A 25,252-nucleotide genomic window follows, 5' to 3' on the forward strand; every position below is an offset into this window, starting at 1 on the left:
GAGATCACAAGCAGGCAGAGAGGCAGGCAGAGGGAGAGGAGGAAGCAGGCTCCCCGCTGAGCAGAGAGCCCGATGCGGGACTCTATCCCAGGACTCTGAGATCATGACCCGAGCCGAAGGCAGCAGCCCAACCCACTGAGCCACCCAGGGGCCCCTGATTCTCAAATTTTATCTCTACTTCAAAGTAGTTCTCTGAACTCCACTGCTTTTTCAACAGTTAAACAGGAATCTTGATATGTCCAATACAAAACTTTTGCTTCTTGCTACTCCTCTCTCCTGTTACACCAACTTGCTCTTTCGTAGTTCCTGGTCCCAGTCAGTGGAATGAGTTTATTGCTCAGGCCCAAATCTAGAAGTTGTTTCTGGTTCCCTTTTTCCCCACATTCACTACATCTAATCAAATCAGCACGTGTTCTGGGCACTTCTAAACACCTCCACTGCTCCCTCTAAGTCCAAACTACCATTGTCTGTCACCTGGATTCCTAACTGGTTTCCATGCTTCCATTATTGTCCAACCCTTGCTGCCCATGCGCTCTGTCTCCAACTAGCCTGGTGGCAGTGAGGACTGCTGGTCCCCTTCCAGCCAACTGCCAGCTATGCCTCCATTCCATCTGGTTTTCAGGTCTGGCTATCTTTGGCTTCTGGGGTGGAGGTGGGGTGATTCCTAAATCCAGAGGCTCTAGGGTGTCTCCCAACTGTGCGGTAGCCAGGAAAGACCTAGAATAGACCCAACTCTTCCCACTTTACCCCAAACCAGTCCATATGCCCTGAGGTTTTCTTCTCAGGCTAGTAACACAAATGGGCCTGAACTCCTTTAGAACCTGGAATGAGTTTAGGGCTTTCCCTTTGGAGCCTGGAAGATGAAAAACTGAACCACCCTTCTCATAACCAATTGCCTGTTCTGCTGTGATTGTCTCCTCTGGGATGTTGTGCTTAGTTCTGCAAGCCCTAGAGATTACAGAATGTGCCCTAGCGCCGCTGTGATAGGTCCAGCAGGTTTTTGGGTATTGTCCCTGAGCAGTCTCAAAGCTATGAAAGAACATCCTCCCTCCCTCCCTCCCTCAACATCTACCACCCTCCTCCCTGCCACCTGCACCAATCCCTCCGGGGCCTTGTACTCAGTCCTGGAAGCTCTGATCACCCGGGATAGGACCGGCTTTGGGAGAAGCCACGTGATGTCCGAAGGCATTTCAGAGCGGCCCCTGAAGAGCCTACGGGCTCCCTGCCCACTGCCCAGCTGGTTCTGCAGGCCCGGGGCCCCTTCCTGGCTCTGATGGTGGTGGAACCGGTAGGGAAGTCATCTGTGTTTGAATGAACTGCCGTCATTCACTCCTAACCTGCTCCTTCCCCGCGGCCGTCTCCTCCAGCCACCTTTCCACTGGGTCTCCCAGCAGGTCAGCGCCCGTCCTCTTCCGTGGTCTCCCAGTCATAGTCCTCCTCTCCGTGGGGTGGCGCCACCGCCGGGTCTGCGAGCAGGAGGGTCGGCCCCGGGCCGGCCTAGAGACGGATTTTTCAGCTCCGTACTTCCGGGAGCCTGCCCGCGAACCCGCACTTTTTGGTTTCCCGCCGTACTTCCTGCGGCTGGAGACCGGGCGCAGTGGGGAATCGGGCTGGCACATTTGCCACCCCCGAACTGGTAACTACTTCGGAGTTTGGGGGGCCGCCCACGAATTGGGTGCTTTTCTGGGTACTGGGACGAATGGGACACGCACGACTGCTTGCTCTCCTCTCCCCAGCGGCCGCCGCGGCCGCCGCCACATCCCAAAGGCCGTTTCTCGCAGCTGCAGGCTCTGGGGAAGATCTCTCACCAGGTTTGGGGGAAGATTGCGAAGAGCGGGAGGCGAGCTAAGGTGGCAGTGTGCACGGGTGGCCACAGGGTGGAGCCAGCGGCCCGCTGCGAGACTCTTTCGGCGCACAAGTTCTTCGGGCAGTGCTACAAACCGCCTAGGTCTTTTGATCCAGGAACTGGTTGTAGCCATTAATTAAATGTAGAGCTTAAAAGAGTGTATTCGTGACCGTGAAAAGCTGAATGCAGTAGAATCTATTAACAGTGCCAGTTAGGAACAGAGAAATGGTTGATGAGCATATTTGCAGCCAAGTAAAAATGTGACCACGGATTTACAGTACCAGTACTTATTTTTTTTTTTTTGAAAAATTCTTCTAAATTGCTCAAGAAAGTTAAGAACACCAATTTACTTCCTGTACATTCCTTTTACTTGGAGGTGTAATGTTGATCTGTTAGAGGTAAAAGAAGTTTCATCTCTCTTTTTGAAATCAGGCAGAATACGCAAGTGAGAAACAATGAATCATGGGTGAATGAGTTGTCAATTCCTTCCTTTCCTTTACTTGGAATACTAAAAATGCAGGGAGACTGCTCTTGGAAACCAGGTGATAATTCCTAGCATGCTTTTTATAGATCTTAAATACTCCATGTTAGCATTTATGCTTTTTTACAGTATTTCCAGCTTCTTGCCTTATGCTTTCTTTAGGATTTTACATCCTCTTTGTGGTTGAATGGAGCTAGATTAACTAGGTCTGACCAGTAAGGTGGAAGTGTTGTGTGTCACTTTTGGGCTGGAGAATTTAATTCCTGGTTTGGGATGCTCCATGCTCTCTCAGCTCTGACACAATTGCTGGCAGTGTTCCCCAAAGTGCCACCTTAACAGCCTTCTCATTTGCCTCTGGTGTAACATGAATGAATGATAAACCTTTGTTGGTTTAAGGTGCTGAGATTAAGGAGTTGCTTGTTACCTTACAAACCCTGGCCTCCTCTTACACAGCCTAATTCATAGATGAATGGGTCAGGTGTAGAGCATGTTTGTTGCCTAGATAAGATGCTGTTATTAATATTTCTTAACACTCTTTACCTTGTTCTCAGGACTCTCCCTCAAGAGCCACGCTGTTTTTGTTGTGGTGGTGGTTGTGTTTTTTTGTTTTAAATAATAATAAGACACAAGGTCTTTAAACGAAAGTTGTCATAAATTCTGCTTTACCTGTCTTTACAATATACCAGGATTCAGAACATCTCAGCATGGGCCAGAATATTTATTTCTAATTCCTAGCGTTGCCCTTAATGTCCATAAATATGAGACACAAAAACTTACCTGTTTTGTCTCTGGTACACAGAAATTTTTTTATCCTCAGGGCAATAAATCATGATTAGTATGAGTAAGAGGTATGCCTTTCTTTTGCAGCCTGGGTGAAGGGTGAGTAGGTAGAAAAGCAAAACTGGGGGTGCCTGGGTGGTTCAGTGGGTTAAGCCTCTGCCTTCGGCTCAGGTCGTGATCCTGGGGTCTTGGGATCGAGCCCCGCATCAGGCTCTCTGTTCGGCAGGGAGCCTGCTTCCCTTCCTCCCTCTCTGCCTGCCTCTCGGCCTACTTGTGATCTCTCTCTGTTAAATAAATAAATAAAAAAAATTAAAAAAAAAAAGAAAGAAAAGCAAAACTGGCTTAAAAAACATTTACAGTGACTGTGTTCTTAGGCACACAGTATAGTGTTCTCTTTTAAAAATATGGACGTCTTTAGAAGTGTTACTGGGACAAATGGGTTTTATAAGACTCCAAAGACTTTATAAATTTTGCAGTGGCGTACAAAGCACTCAGACTGAATCCTGGGAGCAGATGTTGGATAGAGTTTGAGGCGCAAGATGTTTATTAAGGATGAACCCCTATAAAAGGAAGAGTGAAGAGGTAAGAGTGGGCAGTGGAAAAATCAGAGTGCAACGAAAGCCTGCTAGAGCCTTGACCATCCCACTGAGGAGCTCTGGAGCAAATACTGCTCACAAGCATGGCCTGCTCTGGGCTGAAATGTCCTGTTCCGTTCAGGCAAGACATGCTGGGTACTCTGGGAAGGATATGACTTTGGAAGAGCTCTGGGGGGTCTCAGCAGATAACAGTTTGCCTTCTGCTGGGTTTTGCAATTCTTTCCCTTCTCTCCCTTTGGGCCACTTGCTCCCCACTTGGATCCAGTCATTTCTGTGTGTGTTTCCAGTACTGGATGGAATGAAAACAGTGAGCTCTTAGCTAGGTAGGGACAAGTGTCAGGGACAGGGAACCCAACCACTGTAGGGAAACTGGAGGGCTGGGCACCCACCTGGACAAAATATGAGGTGGTATACCAGGCCTTGACCAGACCGAGCACCAAGGCTGGGAGAACCAGCAGGTAGGCATCAATTTGGGGGACTCCCAACAACCTATTCCTGTCACAGCTATATGCCAGAAGTAACGGTAGACTGAAGTGCAAATTGTTCAAATGTTAGAGTAGGCAGTTAGGTTCTAACAGGATACCTGGAGGCCAGCAAAGAGGAAGTCATGGCTAGGATTGTGAATGTCAGAGGCCTGTCCCCACAGAGCCCGATGAGGGGGCTTGATTTGAGGACCCTGAGATCATGACCTGAGCTGAAATTAACCATCTGAGCCCTGAGACCAGTATTATCTTGAAGTTAGTTAGTAGTCATCCAGAAAATCAGAAGGGCAGAGCTGGTGCTTCATGACATCACCACCCCTCTCCAGCTGAAGCCCCTTGCCCCTCTCCCTGCTAGGAGGTCTGGGTATAATTTATTAAGAAAGCCTCGGTTACATGGTCTTCCTGTGGAGTGGGGGAGTGGGACAGGCAAGCAGGACTCCTGGTATCTCTGGACACGGAGATGTTATGAGAAAGTCTCATAGGAAAGGGCAGAAGTCATACCCCCATCTGCCCTAGTCAGCATCTGCTGTGTTCTCTGCAAGCTGTGTGGATCTTCCCCGGCTTGTGTGCTGGAGAGAGAAGACACCAGATAACCACGTGGACTCCAGGAATGGGTGAGTGCTCCACCCACAGTCTCTGAGGAGCCGAAGGAAAGAAGCAAGTTTCCTTTCCTTCTTTTGGGTCTGCGTGCTTTTCTCGTCTCCCTGATCCATTCTCTCTTTATCTGCCTCCTTGTAACTCTCATTCTGTCTCTTTCTCTGTCTTAATCTCTTGTACATAGGCACACACTTACCTTTTCACCCTGTCCCTAAAAATAATAATATTGTTCAAGCTACCTAGTAGGATAATCAGGTTAGACTGGACTTCCAAGTTTTTAAAGATTTCTTTAAAGTAGGTCCCACTTCAAATCATCCCTGATGACCCATTTTCCAAGTTTATCTCCACTTAAGTCAGCTCGTTGTTTATTTTATTTCAGAGTTAATCAGATGTCATGAGAGTCACAGTTTTGATGTCTTTAAACTTTGGAATGGTTGCACCCCAGTGCTTGCACAGAGAAGAAGGGGAGGGACTGTCTGGGTCCGTGGGCACCGGCTGGGCCACTGCTACGGCCCTCCTTCCAGGGGCTTCTGGTATGTCCTTTCTTGCAGTGTGCTCTTGTTCATGACATTATGGCTCTTCTAAATACCTCTCTTCTTGAAGGCAGGAATTTACTCTTTTCTTTTGACCGGAGTCCAAAGAGACTTCTAAATTGTACTTTTTCTTTCTTTCCAGTTCCTTATATATAATCATACAGAAAATGGTGTCCACCAAAAACAGTATTCCCACTGCCAGATAGAAAAGAACGTGAAACCAAACAGGAGGTTGTGTCTGGAGACCTGAAAAAGTGACAAGGGGAAGAAATGCTAGTTAGAATGCAAAGTGATCTGGCTGAGTTATGTCTGGGAGGGAAGCCTGGCTGACACCTGGTATGCCGGTCCCCAGCAGAGACACAGGTAATTTCAGGGGGCAGGAAGGTGCTGCACCTGGGCTATGTGGTGTACAGTCCAGGGGCAAGCTCCTCATAAGAGCCTAACTTCCAGGGCCCTCAGTGGACTTACTTCCTAGTTTTGGACATAAAGTCTATTTCTCTGCCATTTAATACTTGAAATGAATTTGGGTTGAAGATCAATTTTTCCCAGAGTCTTTGTTTTAGAGCTCAGTCTCCCTACCTCAGCCAGACAGATACTTGGGCAAGTATTTATGTGCAATCCACAAACTTCCTACCTCACCAGTCTACCATGTGAGCTCCTGGAAATAAGAACTGTATCCCCAGTGTCTTCATATCCCCACACCAATGACAATACACAAGAAGAATTCAATATATTGATTAGATTTGGGGAGTGGGGGGTAAAGTGAGGGGGAAAGAAAGAGAAGAGAAAATAGAAAATGAAGAAGGAAGGAAGGAAATAAAGGGGGAAAGGAAAGGGAATTTAATGAAGTTCATGAGAATAGCGAAGGTACAAATCAAAAGTGGAAAGGCCTGTTCATGGGTTTTTCCTGGCTGGGCGATGAAATCCCCTTAAACAGACCTCAGCCCTGAAGGAAGAAAGGGAGCATCTTCTCCATGTGCCTCCTCCTGTCAGTTCCCCTCATTCTCACCAAGCACCTGAAGCTCCAACTCGGGGCTGTGCTTGACCACGCTGCCATCTTCCGTGGTAGCCTCACACCAGTATAAGCCCGAATCTTCTCTCGTAGCAGTTAGTATCTGGTATTCAGAGGCTGTGTTCCTGCTCAGCAGGGTCTTGCTGCCCATGTAGAAGGAGAAATAAAGCTGCAAACCAGGTCTCTGTAGGAGCAACTTTGTTTCACAGCTCAGGTTGACCAGATGCCCCTCCAGGATGGGTGATGACAAAGATGCTTTTAGCACTGGGGCTGGAAATAGCTCTAAAGAAAAAGTTGATGAGGACAGGGTTGCCTGCTTCAGTGTTAAGGTGTTGTTGTTTTAATTTTTATTTATTTATTTTTTAAGATTTTATTTATTTATTTGACAGACATCACAGGTAGGCAGAAAGACAGGCAGAGAGGAGGAAGCAGGCTCCCCGCCGAGCAGAGAGCCTGATGTGGGGCTTGATCCCAGGACCCTGAAATCATGACCTGAGCTGAAGGCAGAGGCTTTAACCCACTGAGCCACGCAGGCGCCCTGTTGTTGTTGTTTTTTAATAGGAGATATACCCACTTCCTCCTTGGGAAACCTGCACCTAGAAAATGCATCCATAAGACAACTTTTCCCACTTCTAGCAGAGAGGCATTCCACATAGAAACCCTTATAATGGCCAGCTTCCTCATTTCCTGCTGTGGCCCTCCACACTGTCCAGGCTTCCCTGAATAGCCGTATTATTATGTGACCATGCCTTTTGGTAGTGGTCCACCAGGAGTGGACACTGATCTACACACTAGCCAGGTCACTGACTCATTATTTGTGTTACTACTTCAAAAGATAATCTGGGACAATCCTCTCTTTCCCATTAGGAATGATGAATTCTTTTTCAGACAGAAAAAAATTGCTGTAGTTAGTGAGTACTTAGATGAAAGAACCACAGTCTGGCCCACATGCAAGCTGGAACACAGGAAGCTGCTTTAGTTAGCAGACATTCAGAAGTAGGACTAGAGAGGCCACATTGCCTCTCAGAAAGTATAACCAAGTCCTAATGTCTTCATGGCTTCTGTTTCTATGGAGCTTTTTATGAGATTCCATTGAGTTCTTTTCTTACCTTTTTTTTTTTTTTAAAGATTTTATTTATTTATTTGACCGAGAGATCACAAGTAGGTGGAGGGGGAAACAGGCTCCCTGCTGAGCAAAGAGCCCAATGCGGGACTCAATCCCAGGACCCTGAGCTCATGACCTGAGCTGAAGGCAGAGGCTTAACCCACTGAACCATTCAGGCACCCCCCATTGAGTTCTTTTCTAATAGCTCTCCTACCTCCCATGAGTGAATCTCTATTCCTTGCAACTAAAATAAAATTGATGAAATAGATCCTCACTATGCCCTGGCCTTCATGTTAGCTCCTGGGATTACTGAGGAGGTATCGTGGTTTATTGGAAAGAGGAACAGACTGAGGCCCAGATGACCTCAGTTCCAGTCCCAGCCTAGCCACTGGTCATTGCATGGCCTTCCATGAAACAGTGACTTCCCCGGGAACTTAAGTCTCTTCACTTGCAAACTTAAGTGATGATTTATGATGGTCCTTAAAACTACAGCTTTGTGACTATTCAGATACATACCTTTTACAGTGATATTTACTCCTGCTGATTCAAAGCGTTGCTTTCCCATGGCTGAGCAGCGATAGATGCCATTGTGACTCAGGTTGGTTTTCAGAATGGTGAATTCAGAATTCCCAGTAGAAAATTTAAAGACCTTGCCATTTTGGTAGAAAAGCACATTGTATATCGTCTTATTCTTCCATCCATGACACCTCAAGGTCAGAGGTTCCCCTTCCGTGACAACTCTGCTAGAGACCTGGAGTAGTAGCCAATCTGGAAATTGTAGACCCAAAATGTGTCTATATAGTAGCAGAGGTAGAAGGAGGCTAGAACTGGGCCCTAGGGGGGTTTCTTATCTTTATTTTTCTTTACAACATTTGAACCTCAGAGCTCTGCTGAGTTTGAGGTCTGTTGCCCATCCCTCAATTATCTTTAGCTCTACTGGGAAGAAAAGTAGTCTTTACTACTTTTATTTTTAAATTTTTTTACTTTTACTACTTTACCGCACACAGCCACCTTTTATCTTCGGTTTCTATTTCAGAAGTTAGTTGGGATAAGAATAATTTACTGTATGTGGTAGGCAGTACTCTTAAGATGACACCCCCCCCCCCTCGTGAATCACACCCTTGCATAATCCCCATGTGTGTGGAACCGGAGACTTGCTTCTAATCAACAGGATATGACAAAGGGTATGGGATGTCTCTGTCATGATGATGTTGCATTATATGACTCTGTCTTAGCTGACTGGCCGGCGAGCCTCCCACTGGCCTTGAAGAAGTGAGCTACTCTGCTGGGAGAGGGCCAAATGGCAGGGGCCTGCCTCAAGGAGTCAAGACTGGCCTCCAGCTGACAGCCAGCAAAAAGTCTAGGACCTCAGGCCAACTACATAAGGAAGTGAATTCTCAAGTCTACCAATGACCACGTGCGCTTGGAAGAACTATAGGAAGGAAGCTGTCATACCCTGATTGCGCCCCCTTCGGAGCACCCGGTGAAGCTGTGCAGAGACTCCTGACTCATGGAAAGACAACAAATGTTGTTTTAAGCTGTTGTGTTTGTGATAATTTGTTAACAGCAATAGAAGAAATGAATACACTCCAACTCTTAAGTTGTTAATGGGATCCCACATACTAAAACAGACACAGAGAATAGCAAACATGTCCAGATGATACATACTTCTAATATACTTATAAACTGACAGGATACACGTATGTGCAGATCAGTGATCTAGTTGGTAAAAACGAGCTCCAAGTCCAAGGGGCCCTCCCTTTAGGTATACACCTCTACACATAACAAAAATGCTTCCTTTCTCTTTCCCTGGGGCAGTGGGTTTGGCTGAATGAGGACCAGTATCTTAAATGACAAAAGAAGAGAAGGGACAGTAGTAGTGCTTTTTCCTCCCTCCAGAACTTACCTAAGAATGGAAGGCAGGTATTCCAGTACTAGATGGAGCATGATTTTTATAGTTTCGGATGCTGCCATAGTGTTTCTAAATATAATGAATACTCTTCTCTCCCTTATTCCCATTTGCAACCAAGAGGTGCTCTACCAATAGACTATACTACCCAAACACAGACACCTTTGCTTTATACATCTACAAACACAGTGGTCGATTTTAACACCCCTCCATCCGAAACGGTCAAAAATACTAGTGATGATATATGAAATATTTGAATGACACAATTAATAGAGTTGGTTTTGTGGGTTTATATAGAATGCTTAGCTTAGAGAAGATTCATACCTTCCCAACATACGTGCAACAGTTACAAATAGTACATACTAGGCCACAAGCAATTTTCAACAAATACTAAAGAACTGATATCATATTTAACAAATTCTTACCAAAATGCCATAAAATTAGAAATCAGTAACAAAAGGCCACCTTCCTAAAACACTTCTAAATAATTCACGAGGAAAGAAAAATACATACATACTAATGAAAATTAAAAATATTTAGCCTTAAGTGGCAATAGGAGTATTATACATCAAAATTCATAGGATGCAGCTTTTAGCAGACATTACTGGTTTCCTACTCAAAAGCCATTCTCCACCTTCATCACCTTGGAGCAGGAGGGGAATGCTCACTAAGCCATATGATTAAGACTTAGGTCCTCAAGCCAGCTGTATTTTTGTGGTCTCAGCACACACACACTTAATTGAAGTAACAGAGCTATTGTAACTGCAGTCGAATCCTCCACTGCTGGTTAACAATGGTGAAACGTTTTTTTTTTTGTTAGGATTTTACTTCTTTGACAGTGCAAGCACAAGCAGAGGGAGTGGCAAGCAGAGGGAGAGGGAGAAACAGGCTCCACCAGGGAGAGAGAGCCTGACTTGGGGCTCAATTCCAGGACCTGGGGAGCATGATCTGAGCTAAAGGCAGACATTTAAATAACTGAGTCACCCAGGCGTCCCTATGGCAAAACATTTTTAAATAAGGGCATAGAGAGCACCAACCCCAAAACCTGATGTATTATACTACTGTAAATGTAAGCACTTCTTTCACTGAGAAAAGAAAACAGCATAGATAGCAAAAAGACAAGCCACAGAGTGGAAGATATTTGCAACACTTGAAAAAGGACTAATTTCTGAAATACAGAGCCCCTACAAGTCCATAAGTAAAGACAATAAAGAAAAACTGGCAAAAAACCTAGACAGGTACTTTACAAAAGAGGATATCGAAATAGGTAAGAAGTCTGTAAAATGCTTAATGTAAGGAGTCTTCAGGAAAACGTAAATTAAAACTATGTGATAACTATGGCACATGCACCAGAATGGCTAAACTAAAAAATGCAGAAACTAGTGGTTTGTATGACAGTCTATAACTGTTAAAAAAAAAACTGTATGACAGTCTATAACTGGTTAAATAAATAAATAAATAAACCCACGGAGTGTTGATGAGGATGAAGAGGAACCAGAACTCTCAAACTCCACTGGTGGGAGTGTAATATGGAATAACTGCACTTTTAAGAACTAAAGCTGAACAAATAAGCACATTTTGTGACCCAGCAATTCCACTCCTAGGCATATTCCAGCACATATCTATACATATGTACAGCAAAAAAATGTATAAAAATGTTCACAGTGAATACATTATATGTTTATAAAAAATTTAAAAAAAAATGTCAACAGGGACGCCTGGGTGGCTCAGTTGGCTAAGCAGCTGCCTTTGGCTTAGGTCATGATCCCAGCGTCCTGGAATCGGGAGTCCCACATCAGGCTCCTTGCTCAGCGGGGAGCCTGCTTCTCCCTCTGCCTCTGCCTGCCCCTCTGTCTGCCTGTGCTCGCTCTCTGACAAATAAATATTTTTTTTTAAAAAATGTCCACAGTGGGGGCACCTGACCGGCTCAGCTGGTAGGTAGAGTGTGTGACTCGATCCTGGGGTTTTAAGTTTGAGCCCCATCTTGGGTATAGAGATTACTTAAAAAAATAAAATCTTTAAAAAAAAAAAAAAAGTTCACAGTGGTACTATTTAGAAGAGGCCCCAGACAGAGGGGCCCCTGGGTGGCTCAGTTGGTTAAGCATCTGACTTGATTTTGGCTCAGGTTGTGATCTCACTGTCCTGAGATGGAACCCCAGGACAGTGTGGAGTCTGCTTGAGATTCTCTGTCCTTCATGTTCTCCCCTTGCTCTCAAATAATCTTTTTTAAAAATATAAAATATTGGGACACCTGGGTGGCTCAGTGGGTTAAGCCACTGCCTTCGGCTCGGGTCATGATCCCAAAGTCCTGGGATCGAGTCCCACATGGGCTCCTTGCTCGGCAGGGAGCCTGCTTCTCTCTCTGCCTCTGCCAGCCTCTCTGTCTGCTTGTGTGCTCTCTCTCTCCCTCTCTCTGACAAATAAATAAATGAAATATTTTTTTAAAAAAGTAAAAATATAAAATATATTTTCAATACATCATCATGCTGGGGCTTCTGGAGTCTGTACAGAAGTAAAGAAAATGGCCTCTTCCCACCCCTGCTTCATTTTCTGTTACTTGAACCATGAAACACTTTGCTTCTGCTTGAACTACACAACATTCTTTAAAAAAAAATTTTTTTTTATTTACTTGACAGAGAGACGTCACAAGTAGGCAGAGGACGGCAGAGAGAGAGGAGGAAGCAGGCTTCCCACTAAGCAGAGAGCCTGATGCAGGGCTCGATCCCAGGACCCTGGGACTATGACCTGAGCCAAAGGCAGAGGCTTTAACCCACTGAGCCACCCAGGCACCCCAAACTACACAAAATTCTCAAAACAGTTCTGTCTGGGGGGGCAGTCAAGCCTCTGCCTTCAGCTCAAGTCAAGATCCTGGGGTCCTGATATTACTCCGGGGTCTAAGTTCCCTGCTCAATGGGGAGGCTCCTTCTCGGTCTCCCTCTGTTCATGCCTGCATATTCTCCCTCTCTCAAATAAATTAAAAAAAAAAAAAAAGTTCTGACAGCTCCCCTTACATCTGTAGCCTAGGATCTGATTCCCAGAAATCTAAGAGACTCATGAGGAGCGCCTAGCATTTCCTCTGATAGTCTCATATTTCCTTGGCTAAAACACATTACCTCCAAAAGCAATCTAGTCCTTACAAATTTAATTCTGCCTCCAGCATGGATTAACTTTTACATAATCAATTACAATGAAGCTTTAACTTACTACTTTTGAATAACTAAAGAGCACATTTGAGTGATATGTACTGAATAATGGAATATTTTACCCTAAAAAGTACTGCAGTTTCCATTTCTTGACAAATAGAAACCTTTTACAGATTTAAGTGGATAGTGGGGTTTCTTTCCCCTTGTATTCATCAGTTTAAAATGCTTCATCTCACAGTAATTTCATGTCCAGAATATTATCTTACAGTTATATTATGAAATGTGCCCCAGCCTATACATAAAGATGTCTATTTCTATTGCTTGTAAACACAAAAAACTGGAAATACACTTCAAGTTTACTAATAGGGAGAATGATTAAATCAGTTAAAGCACAGCAATAAGGCAGATACTTGAAAGTGCATGGTAGATGTCTATTTAAACAGACCTTCAAGGTATTTTAAGTGATAAAAGCAAGGTATAGAAGAGTATACAGAGTATGCTACCAACCACTTTTTTAAAAAGTTCATATACGTATTAGGAGTTTTACTTCTATGACAGGTGACCGTGGGACTAGGGCTTTGGGGTTGAAGAGAGACGTCATTGTTCATCACTGTACGCTTCTCTGAATTATTTACTATGTGCAGGCATAAAATTTTTCAACGAAATTAGGTCATTTTAATTTTTTAAAAAAGATCTTATATCGGGGCGCCTGGGTGGCTCAGTGGGTTAAAGCCTCTGCCTTCAGGTCAGGTCATTATCCCAGGGTCCTGGGATCAAGCCCCACATTGGGCTGTCTGCTCTGCAGGGTGCCTGCTTCCTCCTCTCTGCCTCTCTGCCTACTTGTGATCTCTGTCAAATAAATAAATAAAATCTTTAAAAAATAAAAAAGATCTTATTTATTTGAGAGAGAGCATGAGCAGGCAGAGGGAGAGAGAGAAGCAGGCTCCCCACTGAGCAGGGAGCCTGATGCCTGGCTCGATTCTAGGACCCTGAGATCATGACCTGAGCTAAAGGCAGACGCTTACCCAACTAAGCCACATAGGTGCCCCAAAATTAGATCATTCTAAATAAAATCTTGGGTCTGAGTTTTATACTGGATAACCTGCTCACAGCTGTCACAGTTGGGGTACTGTTGGGGCAGTTAAAGGACCCTAATGTGATATCCTGAGTATCTTGACTTAATTTCATCTAGTAGGCACATAGAGCTGAGACTCATACTCCAATAAATGAAAACACATATCTGGCATGCAAAAAGGAGAAAACACAAGGAACACCTTGTGATTTCCAACTCTCCTACTCCATGCCATACTTACCCCTATGGACTTCCAGCTGTACTGGGTCACTTGGCACTGAAAGACCTGTCTGGCACCTGTATTCACCATTGTCATTGACACTGGCAGCAGCAATTCTGTGTCTGGGGGTCAAGGTGTGAATGGCTGTGCCATTGAGAAACCACTGTGTAGAGATGTCCCCAGGTAAATGGGGTCCCTCACACCATAAGTTTACATTTTCCTCTTGGAACACACTGACCCATGGAGGTTGCAAGGTGATCACTGCCTTTGAGGGGTCTGGGGATTTAAAAAAAAAAAAAAAAGACCAAATGGAATAAAAGGAGGGTCTGAGCAATTGGTAAAGTTTTCTGGGCAGCACAAAGGTAAAAATATATATTTAGATGAGACAGAAAAATAAGCAAATGGGAACCTACAAAAACTAGATACTGAGAGTATCCAGACCCCATGCAGAGAGCTCTGTTCATGTCAACTGGAGCCAGTTGTCTTGCCCCCTGTGCAATATTTTCCCTAAGGGTTAAACTCAGGCTTTAATTAGCATCTGCACTGGAAACCAATACTCAAACTCTCACTTTAAAACCTTCAGTACTGCTTGGTTCTGTCTGAGGAGAAAAAAAGTACTTGGCTTTCTTCTCAAGGAATGTTACAAAACCCCCCAGAGCTACATCTATGGTTTTGCAACCCTGGCCTTTTCCTGCTATTATATACACGTAGGCATTTAGTTCTGAAGTTGGGGCTTTTTCAGGAAATCTTAGAGAGAAACCTTAAAAACCAGGATTTTATCAAAATCATGCTCTGAATATAAGGGACTTTACATAATTTCTAAATCCTTCTTGTTCTATCCTTTCCCCATATTCTCTTGTTCAGGATAACAAAACTCACTCTTTAGAACGGAACATGGCAGAGGAAGAGAAACTAAGTTAAAGATTACTCACCCGCTGAGATCTGCGCACCAGCTGGCACTGTAAGAGACCGAAGAACAGAGGCATAAGTTGGTCAGTGGGAGATGACAAGGAAAGGAATCGAGGAGACAAAACTAATGTGGACATAGAGGGACCAGCTTAGGTCTCTTGATTCTCTCTCTACCTAGCTCTCTCCAAATCAGGTACTAGTGGTATGTACAGTCTGTAGATGGTTATTGATACGGCTTTATTTTGATATGATGCTTCCAGGCTAAATGTTACTACCAAGTCTCTCTTCCCGTGCTTTTGGTATAATGAGCATGAATAAACCATGGAAGCACAGATCCAGTTGTCCCCATTTTCATGAGTTCTAGCCTAGGATACCAAAGGAAGACAGAAGGTCTTGAGTCCCCATTGCCAAAGCCAGTTCCCCTCTAGCTACCCCCTTCTAAGCCCAACTTACCCCAAAGGAGCAGAGCTGTCAAGAGCCACATGTTACCTCCAAGCTGATCAGAGTAGTGAAGTCTGAAACGTGCAAGATATTGAAGAGTTTCTGCTGGAGGCTCTGGAGTTGAAATTAGAAAAGAGGAAGGAAATTGCCTCTTCTAACCACTACCATCACGCTCCTTTTTTGGGAAATACATCCTTAATTCTTGCAGTATTCTCTCCCCATTTTCTAACTACTTAGCCTCTCTTCCCCAGTTTGAAACTCTGGGTTTGAGGCTTATGAAAGTCTCAGAATTCAAAGGAAAGACAAGTTTTTATTGATATTCTAACTGTATTTTCCCTTTACTAATTCTGTTTCTTGGGGCTAAAATATGGCAAATCATCATTTCTAAAAGTGGTTCAAAGCCTGGCCAATGCCTCTAAAACTTTATCATTTGAATCCAGATTATTCTATATCAACCTCTACATGACATGGGAGGAATAACTCATTTATAAGAGTTCCTCTACTACAATGAGATCTCTATTCCTCTGGGAGTGCATACAGGATCAATGTCCCATTTTGGTTTTTTGTTTTTTTTTAAGCCACCTCCCTGGATGATATTATGAATTTGAAGTGTTTACCTTGGCTACATCTAAGGAAATTAACTGTTCAAAGTAAATGCTATAGAGAAGAAAAATTACTTACATATGAGTGGAAATATCCCTAAGATGGACTGTCTCTTCATGGACATGCCAGATATATCTAATGTTTTATTGTTACAACCAGCCCTGCAAGTCTTGTACTTAAAAGATTTAAGCACTCAACTTACTATCTCCATAGGACACATTCCTAGAACGAATGTTGCTCAGTCTAAGGAAAAGTATGTTTTTTTCCTTCAGGTAAATGTTGTCAGATTGTCTGTTGTCATTATCATCATCATTGCATATATTTGTAGAGTGCTTATTTTATGCCAAGCAAATATGCTTGGTATGTCTCTTTTCATTTAACCCTCATAATAAACTATGAGTAGACAGACACTCTTGTTGTCTCCATTTTGTAAATGAGGAAACTAGACAAAGTATGAAAGGAATTTAGTAATTTGCCCAAGGTTGTAAAAAGTAGAAGCCAGGTTTAAACAGGCAGTATGATTTCCTTCACTTTCTCACCAAGAGAGTGTAACATTACCCAGCCCATCCCTCACAATTCCTTTGTAGGAAAATAGTTGCTTCTTTGAAAAATGAGCGAATGATCAGGAAACATGGGGAAATGAATATTGCTGTGGAAGAGGAGTGAAAGACATCCATAATCTGGAAGGATGAAATACTTTTTTTCCTAACAAGTATCTGTAGATCTGTAGTTTCTAAATGGAGCAAACACTGTTAACTAAGGCAGATAGACAAATCTCCAGTATTTAATGATCAATGAAAATCATGATGCCCAGAAGAGCCACAGGAGAATTTACATCTATATATGACAGTTATATTTCCATATACTGATTTTTTATAAGATCATCATATTCATAAGCTTCATACTTTTAAAATCACTTCACAAATACACTTTTCTCAAAGGGAGATGCCAAGTATTATTTGCCTATTTTAACTAAAAATTTTCTCTTCTTTACTACAGAAAACAATTTGTGAACAATTATTTTGTATATTTTTTAAGGTAAAATAATTTAAATCTCATACAGAATTGACCAAAAATTTATTTTTACACTCTTTACAAGTAAAAATCAGTCAATAATACTTTATTCTCTACTTAATTCCTTCTTTAACAACCATATTTTTAGGAATTATTGAAACCTATCAACAAAGTTTTAAGTACTTGCATATAGTTGTCTATAGCACAATTTTGCTTAATATGTTTTGTATACTGTTGTATATCTCTTGAATAGCTATAATAATACTACCTTTATATATTCACTAATGCTGGAAGTGTTTTTCAAGAGATTCAGTAAACTTTATCTGATGTTTTTCTTCAACAGCCACTCATTATGAAAAGTTCCTGATTGGTTCAATTTCAAGTTTCCATTAGAAATTCAATGACTTTTTTATCCTTAGTTATTCTTACTACTTGATCTATCAATCCTTTCAACATTTCATGGCAAGAGAAAGGACCCCTTTTATGACAACATAAAAAAATTTCCAAGAACTTTACTACTGGTGACACAATTCTGACCCTCAATATTCTGATTAATAATGATGAAAATAATAGTGATTTTTTTTTTCATAGTGACCTATGAGGGAGGCAGACTAGACTATAGGTAAGGAACTTCACTACAAGTGAAATTGGCAGTTTGAAGAGCATTTCATAATGCAATACTACTTCAGCTAGAAGCTTCTACTCTAATGATTCAGCTAATGCTTCTGCCTACAGTTCCTCCAGCGGAGTCCAAATAATAAGTAACCTTCACTTTGTGATCAAAGTTTGTGGGAGTCAAACCAGTTTTTCTGAACTTTGAAAAGTTCTCAGCTCACAGAACTACTAGGGGTGGGTTAGTGTGAATTGATGGACTCTAAGGTTTTGCGATAGGAGAGTTATTTGAATGAAAATATTGTACTTTTTAGAAATCAGAAGCAGCACATACGGTAGTCTTAATCCTTAAAACTTTCCACACAATAACTTTGTTTCTTAGGGTTTTATCCTGTCTATTTGGATGAGGTTGACTCTTATCACAGTCTCCAACTTGTTTTTGCCACCACAATTAGTTTCTCTTCCTCCAATAGCTTCCAGGCTGAATCTCAACAAAAAGTAAAAACAAAACTTACTGGAAAGGCAGGGTAACAAAGCAGACGAATCCATCTAAACAAGGCTGGAACTCTCCAACATTTTACCTAAATGAGGATATCTTGCTATTACCTATCTCAATTTTGTGCATGAGACATAAAGCTAAAAGAGGTCAAGCACCTTGCTCATAGAAAGTTAATAAATAGTGCAGTGAGTGAGTGCACAGCTCCAAGTCTGGTTTTGTGCAGTAGTGATATAATAATGGTAAGATTTAGCAAAAACAGAATTATTGTTAATTGACCCCAAGAATGCTTACCTCTGTACTGTAACTCAGAAATATTTTCTGAGGGAATTGGCAGCTTTATCCTATGGAAAAGAAGTCAAAGCCAGATGCCCTCTGGGGAAAATGAATTCTTTGCTGTAGAATTGTGCTAGAGATAAAGCATTTGTATCTCCTGGCAGCTGGTTAGTGTAAATAATGGAATGGTCTCCAGTATTGGTAACTGCAGACTGTGGTTAAGAATTCTGTTTTTATCTATGGTCTGGCCATTGTCCCATTTGCATATTCAGTCCTTCATCTAGAATCTACTACAGTCACACTTTTATTCTCATCATTCTCCTGAAACTGCTCTTGTCAAGGCTGCCAAAACCTTTTTGCTGAACCTAATGGTCAGCTCTTATCCTCAATTAATCTAATCATCAACATTTTACAGTTGATCCTTTCCTCTTCCTGGAAACATTTTCTTCACTTGGTGGGGGAAAAAATAAATTTTGAAATGAAATAAAAATAGCTAAAATTAAGAATTCAATTTAAGAGTTCAACAGGAGAGAAGTCACAGCTGAAGAGAAAATAGTAAAACAGAACATGAGGAAGAAGAAAAAATTCAAAATGTAGGAAACGGAAAAAAATGTAATATTAAACACACAAACAAAAAATAGCAAATGGAGTGAGAAAGTGTATCTTATATTTTGGTTAGAGTCTTGGAAGTAGAAGAGAGCGAGAAAACAAGGCAAAAGCAATATTTGAAGAAGTAATATTTGAGAGTTTTCCAGGCAATATCGGGAATCAACAGATTCCAGAAGGCCAACCAATCCCATACTAGATAAATAAAGCGACATCATTACTAGAGAAATCAGTAAAACTGCATAAGATAAAAAACAAAGACAAAAATTGTAAAAACAAAACAAAAACAAAAACCCCAGAGAAAAAGGAGAGATTACATTCAAATCAGCAGCAGTCAGACCACTGACTAACTTCTGAAAAACAAAAATCAAATGCAAATTTTTTCAATATTCTGAGAGTAACTGCCTCCTACACTTAGGTACTTAAAAAAAGTCTTCAATAATTAAAGTAAAATAAAGGCACTTTCAGATTAAAAAACACTGAAACAGCTCTTCCCAAGCAGACTAACACAAAAGAAATTTCTAAATGATGTTTCTCAGGCAGAAGACAAATGATTCCATATGGAAAGACAGGCATGGAAAGATATAAAGAGAAAGGCAACCATAAATACATGGATAAATCTAACATTGATCATACAAAAGTATATAAATTCTGGCGCTAAATACTCAAAGCTACAGCAAATAACAACTGCATATATGTGGTTGACACTAAATGGAATTAAAATATTCCAAGATCTCTACAGTGTCCAGGATGAGGGTAAATGCAGTAAATATTACTATGCTTGATAAACCAAGGGATAAAATTAATGAAAAAAGAAAAACTTAAGATTAAGACTAATTTTTAAATTAATCACTGAAAGAACAGAAGTGAAATACAATGAAAAACATAGAAGGACAAATGGAAGTAAAGTATATAAACAATAAAAAAAGTTATAGTGGTTTAATATAACTAATTCAAAGAGAGAAAGAAATAAAAACATAGATCAAGGAGGAAAATAGAAAAAAGATGGTAGATTTAAAATTAATTATTTCAACAATTATTATAAAGACAAGTAGACCTAATTATTCAGTAAAAAATAAATACTGCTAGACTGGATTTAAAAATTAACTATATGCTTTATTCAAGGGACATAACAAAACCATAAAGTGATAGAAAGGTTGAAAACAACAGAAGAGAAAAGGAGCACTATTGAAAACATTAACCAAAAGATATCTACATTAATAGACTTAAAGGCAAAAAGCATGACTTCAGTATATGTCTCTACTGGAATATAACCATCCATTTTTAATTGCCTTTTCTGTTACTTGGTTATCATGGGTAATGATGTATAAATTAATCTCCAAGAGCCATTTTGTTAGACAAAAAGCTTTGATACTTTCTTCTTTACCCTTCAACTATAATGAACAAATAAATCTTTAAAGATATCTTATTTTTTAAATTTGTGTGTGATTACTGTCATATTATAATTTAGGATGATTCCCTGGCCACGGCCTGCACTGAAGTCAGAGCTTCTACCCTAGATGAATCCTAGGTTATCAAATGCCTGGTGTCAAGGGAGACTGCCAGAAAGAACCGCAAGAAAGCACCCAGGCATGGGGCTGGGTAGATGGTGGTGCCAGATTCCTTGCCTGCCTTGCCCAGCTTTCTGCTTACACTTTTGTCTCTGTCTCCCATAGTCTATCAAATGCTCATTGATGTGGCTCCTCTCATGCCAACTGCTTTCCTGATCACAGGGCCAACAGTGGGAAGTATTTGGTCCAGAACAATCTTCTACTACCCCCACTGAAGTTCCAACATTGTCCCCCAACCCTCACCCCTTAATTTTGTTTCCTCAGAACACCAAAACTGGTGATGGCCATTCCTCTGTCCTACTTCTTGGGGTATCCCCTAAATTATTGTGTTTCCTAAGTGTGTAGCAAAGAAACAGAGGTTGTATACTCTCCTGCACTTTCAGCCTTCTGGAGCTGACATTCTGGACAGAGTAAAGGTGCACATGCTTCTGCTTTGGCAGTTATCACATTATCACTTGATGTAGTCGCATTTATGAAGTGTGGCCATGTGATCAGTCAAATCAGTTAGAGAGTTCAGTCGTTAATTGAGTGGTTGACAATTTAAACTGACTGGCTTTTGATTGGCTTTAGAACTTCCTAGCACTTCTCCCACACTTCAGTTTCTCTCTTGTTCTGAACAGTTTTCATTCTACATTTGCTATGCCCACCTAAATCAGAAAGTCTGAATACTCCTCTCTTTGTAAAGTACCTGTAGCTGTCTGATACGCTTTTTCTGATAGAAAAGGCAAATACTTAGCATTCAAAAGAACAACTGACTTCTCAGACACTAGGTTCCTGAAGTTAACTTAATGTATGATTTTGACCATTCATGATAAAGTGACCTGTACAATGACCTATAGAGAGAAATTTTCTATTGGCCAAATTTCTCAACTTTCTGGTCCAACTTAATACATAGGTGGTTCAAGAAAAGTTAATGGAATAGCAACCTAAAGGAGAGATTGCGACATTCTTTATGTTCCTCAAGTCTCCTTCCAGGGATATATATATACATGTATCATGACAACAGGAAATCAGAATCAGGATTGACAAGGAAGGGAAATCTTCTGGCCTTTATCCACAAGTAATTCCCAAAGAGAAAAACACACACTGAAGTTATTCTTCATATTCTAAGATACTTATCTGCTAGTAGGTGATGTCATGATATTAGAAGTTTTGCACATGAGTATGGCAAGAATATCAGTTCCAAATGTTACATACATGTCCCCAGCAACATACAAGAACTTACTTTACACCCTAGAGGAATAGTTGTGCAACTCACGCCAAGCACTAATCCTTCCATGATCATAGCCCTTGTCCTAGTCCCAAGGCTGCAAACCACTGTGCAGGGACACTCTTTAATCATTTTTATTTTCCAAACACTGCCCACTTTATTCTTTCTCTCCCTCTCCTCAACTGACTGCAGTGTTGCCCCTGCCTGTTGGATCTTTGCATAGACCAGACTTGCCCTTATAATAAAGTCTCAAGAAGAGGTAGTAAATGAAGTTACTGTGGTGAAGAAAAACAGTTAATTGTATGGGCCTGCAACCAAACCTGGGACAGTCAGGCAGGAGGTGAGATGCTTGTTACTGAAGCACCAGTATTCTTAGGTTAAGGTGTCCTTTGGCTTCTAACATATCCGATTACTTCATGAGGTTGCTTCTCTCACAACCCACAGCAGGCCCAAAGATTTCATCTACAGGGTTTCACAGAAATCGAGCAACCTATCTATACAGGGATTCAGTGACCGCACAGATCCCAGCTATATTAAGCACCCCCCTCTGGAGCCTGATCTGGGATGGAAGAGAACCTCAGGTGGGATCTGCTCCTTCGAAAGGGTACAAATTCTCAGCTGAAGAATCCAAAACTGTCCCTGTGTGGAAACTTCTGTGCTCTTAGGACACCTCTGAAGCTTGACTCTGAAGAATTCCCATAAAACCAAATTTCAAAATATGTTCTCCACGGAGCTTCCTATTGGGCGTTTTGGTAGCCTTTATCCCAGCTGTCAGGAAACTGACTTGGTGAAACTGAAAAATTAGTACCTCAGGTTTACCAGCACAGTGACTCATTTTGTTCTTGCTTCCGTATTACCAATCCCTTTCAGAGACTTGTACTTCTCCAATTTGTATATGTGTTTCAAGCCAACACAATCCCGAACCCACTAGCTCTACGAGTTATCCACCGCAGTTCTTTCCCAACACCTTCTCTGGCTCCCATGACCATGAAAGGAAGGACTACTGTTGGTTAGCTACTGTGGTGGTGGAAGTGGATTTAGGCAATAGTTATGTCCAGCTTTCCCCCATGGAATGATCAGTGAGAATGCAATGTGGCAAATGGATTGAAGTAGACTAGGCTGGCTGTAAGAGAACGAGTTTTTTATCTACTTATATTAATGGAAGTAAGAGGTGATAGATGGAACAAAAGACCTCTATGTTAATATTTCAACAATAAAGTATTTCTTTAAAATAGTCTACTTGTCATACAGCTAGTAAATCAAAGCCAATTAATTTGGGAAATTAGATTCTCCAAAACATTGATTGCAAACTTAATCTTTTTATCTTATATCCATTCAAATGTTTTATACACATTAAAAAACCAGATGCATTCTAAGGTTACAAGATTGATCATTACTCTTTTACAAAAAAAAAAAATTAAAAGCTACAAAGGACTAACTACATAGACTAGAATTTATTTCTTCATTATATCTATCTTGATTCTGTTCTTTCCCCTCCTTTCCATCTGATACTAATTTTGGTTCCAATTCTTATTTCTTCCCTGGATAAGAATTTTATTCACCTAACCTACAAGTTAGGTTACATTCCCAGAACCATTAAGACAACAGTTTGAGGTTGACAATTGAAGATTTAGGAAGAAAAACATGGGAACTAGATGAATTTCTTATGTTTTTCTATAGGAGTCTGTTATGCAGCTGGAAAGAGCCCCTCTCAGAATTAAGAGTTTGATCAGACAAATCAGGTATTATTTTTATATGTATAGTTTTGTCTAGTATAAGTTTTCTATAAAAACCTTTGGTTTGGGTGATTTTATTAGGTATTAGTCAGCACTCTAAAAAGCCAGTTTGGGAATACTATCAACTTGTTCTGGATACCCCTAGATTTCACCTATAGCACACCACAGAAATAGGCATTGGTGGTCCAGTGGCAGAACTCTTGCCTCCCATGTGGGAGATCCGGGTTTGATTCCTGGCCAATGCAGTGGGCTTTCCTTCATTTCTGTGAGGTTTTCATATTTTTATCCCACAAAATTATACTGTGTAGGCAAATAGCGTCATTTAGGAGTTTTGGTTGCTATTGCTGCAGTGCTTGCATTGAGCAACCACCATCTTTGAAAAGGGGAGTGTTTCCGGGTGGTTTGCAGTTTAGACTGGACTTAAGGCCACAGTTACTTTCAGTCTTTCCCCTACAGGACCCACGGAACGCAAAGGGCCACCAGGTCACTGAGGCCCGTGCTGGACCTGGGGTCGGCCGCTGGGCCACGTCTCACCCCGGAGCGAGGGCAGCCACGGGAAGGTCGCCGGAGGGGAGCCGCCGCGGGGCCCAGCAGACACCCCAGTGGCCCGGGTGGCGTTGGCGGCCCCGAGGAAAGCGCAGGCCGGTGGGCGTCAGGGGAGCTGCGGCCAGAGGCTCCTCGCTCGTGCCGCCGCACGGCACACCTACAACCGAGTAGTTCGCGTGACCGGCCGCCGCAGTCCACGGTCCTCCCGCCGGCCCATAGCGGTTCCGGGGAAGGACTCCGCGTGGCCGGCGATGCGCCTCAACAGGCGTGGGCCCGAAGAAGAAGGATATACTTGTGAAAGGAAGAGGAACTAAAGACTCCGGGAACTGTGGACCCGGGTTTGTTCTCTAGCTCTTGGGCTCTCCTTGGAAAGGATTCCAATTAGAGGGTAGTAAGGGCGTGACTGCGTTAGACACTGTGGGTGATTAACTTTCTTCTAAGAATTGCTTAAAATTTAAGTTTTTTAAGCTTATTTTCAAGTCACCAACATTTTTCCTTTTTAATAATTTATTCATGTCCAAGAACTTTCTTATTCTGGCATTATATCTTTCTACATTTTACTGTAAACTGATGGTGATTTTTTTTTTTTAAAGTCCTTACCTGGGCAAGACTGTGTTGAAATCATCAGGGTTGTTACTATTTTAACTTGTTTGGGAATCCCTGTATTTGTTGGATAAACATTGTAATGTGGTACATAATTTCTCATTTTTTAAGATTTTTCTCTAAACAGGAGTCAGGCTGTAGAGAGAACAATCTAGGGGCCTTGATCTTATTATAAAAAGGAAAATGATACAGTACTTAGGTGAGGAGGCACACTGAAAAGACTCATCAGGTACCAGGGATTGACCCTGGATGATCAACTTGAAAACAATACCATAGTCAAGCTATTAGACTTTAAAGGTAAAGAAAACATCTTCAGGTTCTCCAGGTGAAACTATGAAATGGGTTACAAACTCAACAGAATTAGATGACCACTAACACAGAATGCAAGGCAACAGTGAAGCACCATTTTCAAGAAACTTACATAAAGGGATGCCTGGGTGGCTCAGTTGGTTAAGCAGCTGCCTTCAGCTTGGGTCATTATCCCAGGGTTCTGGGATCAAGTCCCTCATTGGGCTCTCTGCTTGGCAGGGAGCCTGCTTCCCTTCCTCTCTCTCTGCCTGCCTCTCTGCCTACTTGTGATCTTTCTCTCTGTCAAATAAATAAATAAAATCTTAAAAAAAAAATTTAGCCTGAGTGAAAAAATAAATAAATTTAGCCTGAGTGCCTAAACCCTCTGATGTCCAAAATCCGACTGTATAAATAATGTCCTATTGATTGTCAAGTTAAAAATTTTAATCTCAACAGCTCTGACTGCAGTGTTAACAGATATCTACCAGCAAGAGTGACTGATAAACCTCGTCAGTTTTCAGGAGCTTGCTTGCCAAATAAAGTTTCTTGGGACTATGTAGATAAA

The 25,252-nt window shown here is 41.8% G+C and overlaps 2 protein-coding genes across 9 annotated transcripts in view; one reads left to right on the plus strand and one right to left on the minus strand.

Moving 5' to 3' along the window:
* On the plus strand, window positions 1-11,376 carry LOC309842093 (uncharacterized protein). Of its 4 annotated transcripts, XM_082686036.1 has the most exons (3): window positions 1-1,636; window positions 4,728-4,799; window positions 8,668-11,376. In XM_082686036.1, the coding sequence occupies exons 1-3, from the start codon at window positions 1,312-1,314 to the stop codon at window positions 8,706-8,708; spliced, it is 438 nt and encodes a 145-aa protein (XP_082542162.1). In that variant the 5' UTR covers window positions 1-1,311; the 3' UTR covers window positions 8,709-11,376. The 4 variants fall into 4 exon arrangements, 1 of the variants encoding a protein (XP_082542162.1); XR_014299488.1 differs by lacking the exon at window positions 4,728-4,799; XR_014299489.1 differs by lacking the exons at window positions 4,728-4,799; window positions 8,668-11,376 and adding an exon at window positions 3,584-4,719.
* FCGR1A (Fc gamma receptor Ia) overlaps window positions 5,136-25,252 on the minus strand; it is a 23,924-nt gene continuing 3,807 nt past the window's right edge. The window contains exons 2-7 of one of the 5 annotated variants that reach the window (XR_014299478.1): window positions 15,139-15,240; window positions 14,709-14,735; window positions 13,798-14,052; window positions 7,949-8,200; window positions 6,255-6,609; window positions 5,136-5,561 (exon numbers count right to left, since the gene is read on the minus strand). Coding sequence is in view for 4 of the 5 variants with exons in the window: in XM_082685999.1 (XP_082542125.1) it covers window positions 5,353-5,561; window positions 6,325-6,609; window positions 7,949-8,200; window positions 13,798-14,052; window positions 14,709-14,735; window positions 15,139-15,169 (1,059 nt within the window). In the remaining variant the exon portion in view is untranslated. Of the gene's footprint in view, window positions 5,562-6,254; window positions 6,610-7,948; window positions 8,201-13,797; window positions 14,053-14,708; window positions 14,736-15,117; window positions 15,241-25,252 lie in introns of all 5 variants that reach the window. The other 4 variants (XM_082685999.1, XM_082686000.1, XM_082686001.1 and 1 more) reach the window with 4 other exon arrangements.

This window comes from Mustela nivalis, assembly GCF_964662115.1.
Source record: "Mustela nivalis genome assembly, chromosome: 10".
NCBI lineage: Eukaryota > Metazoa > Chordata > Mammalia > Carnivora > Mustelidae > Mustela > Mustela nivalis.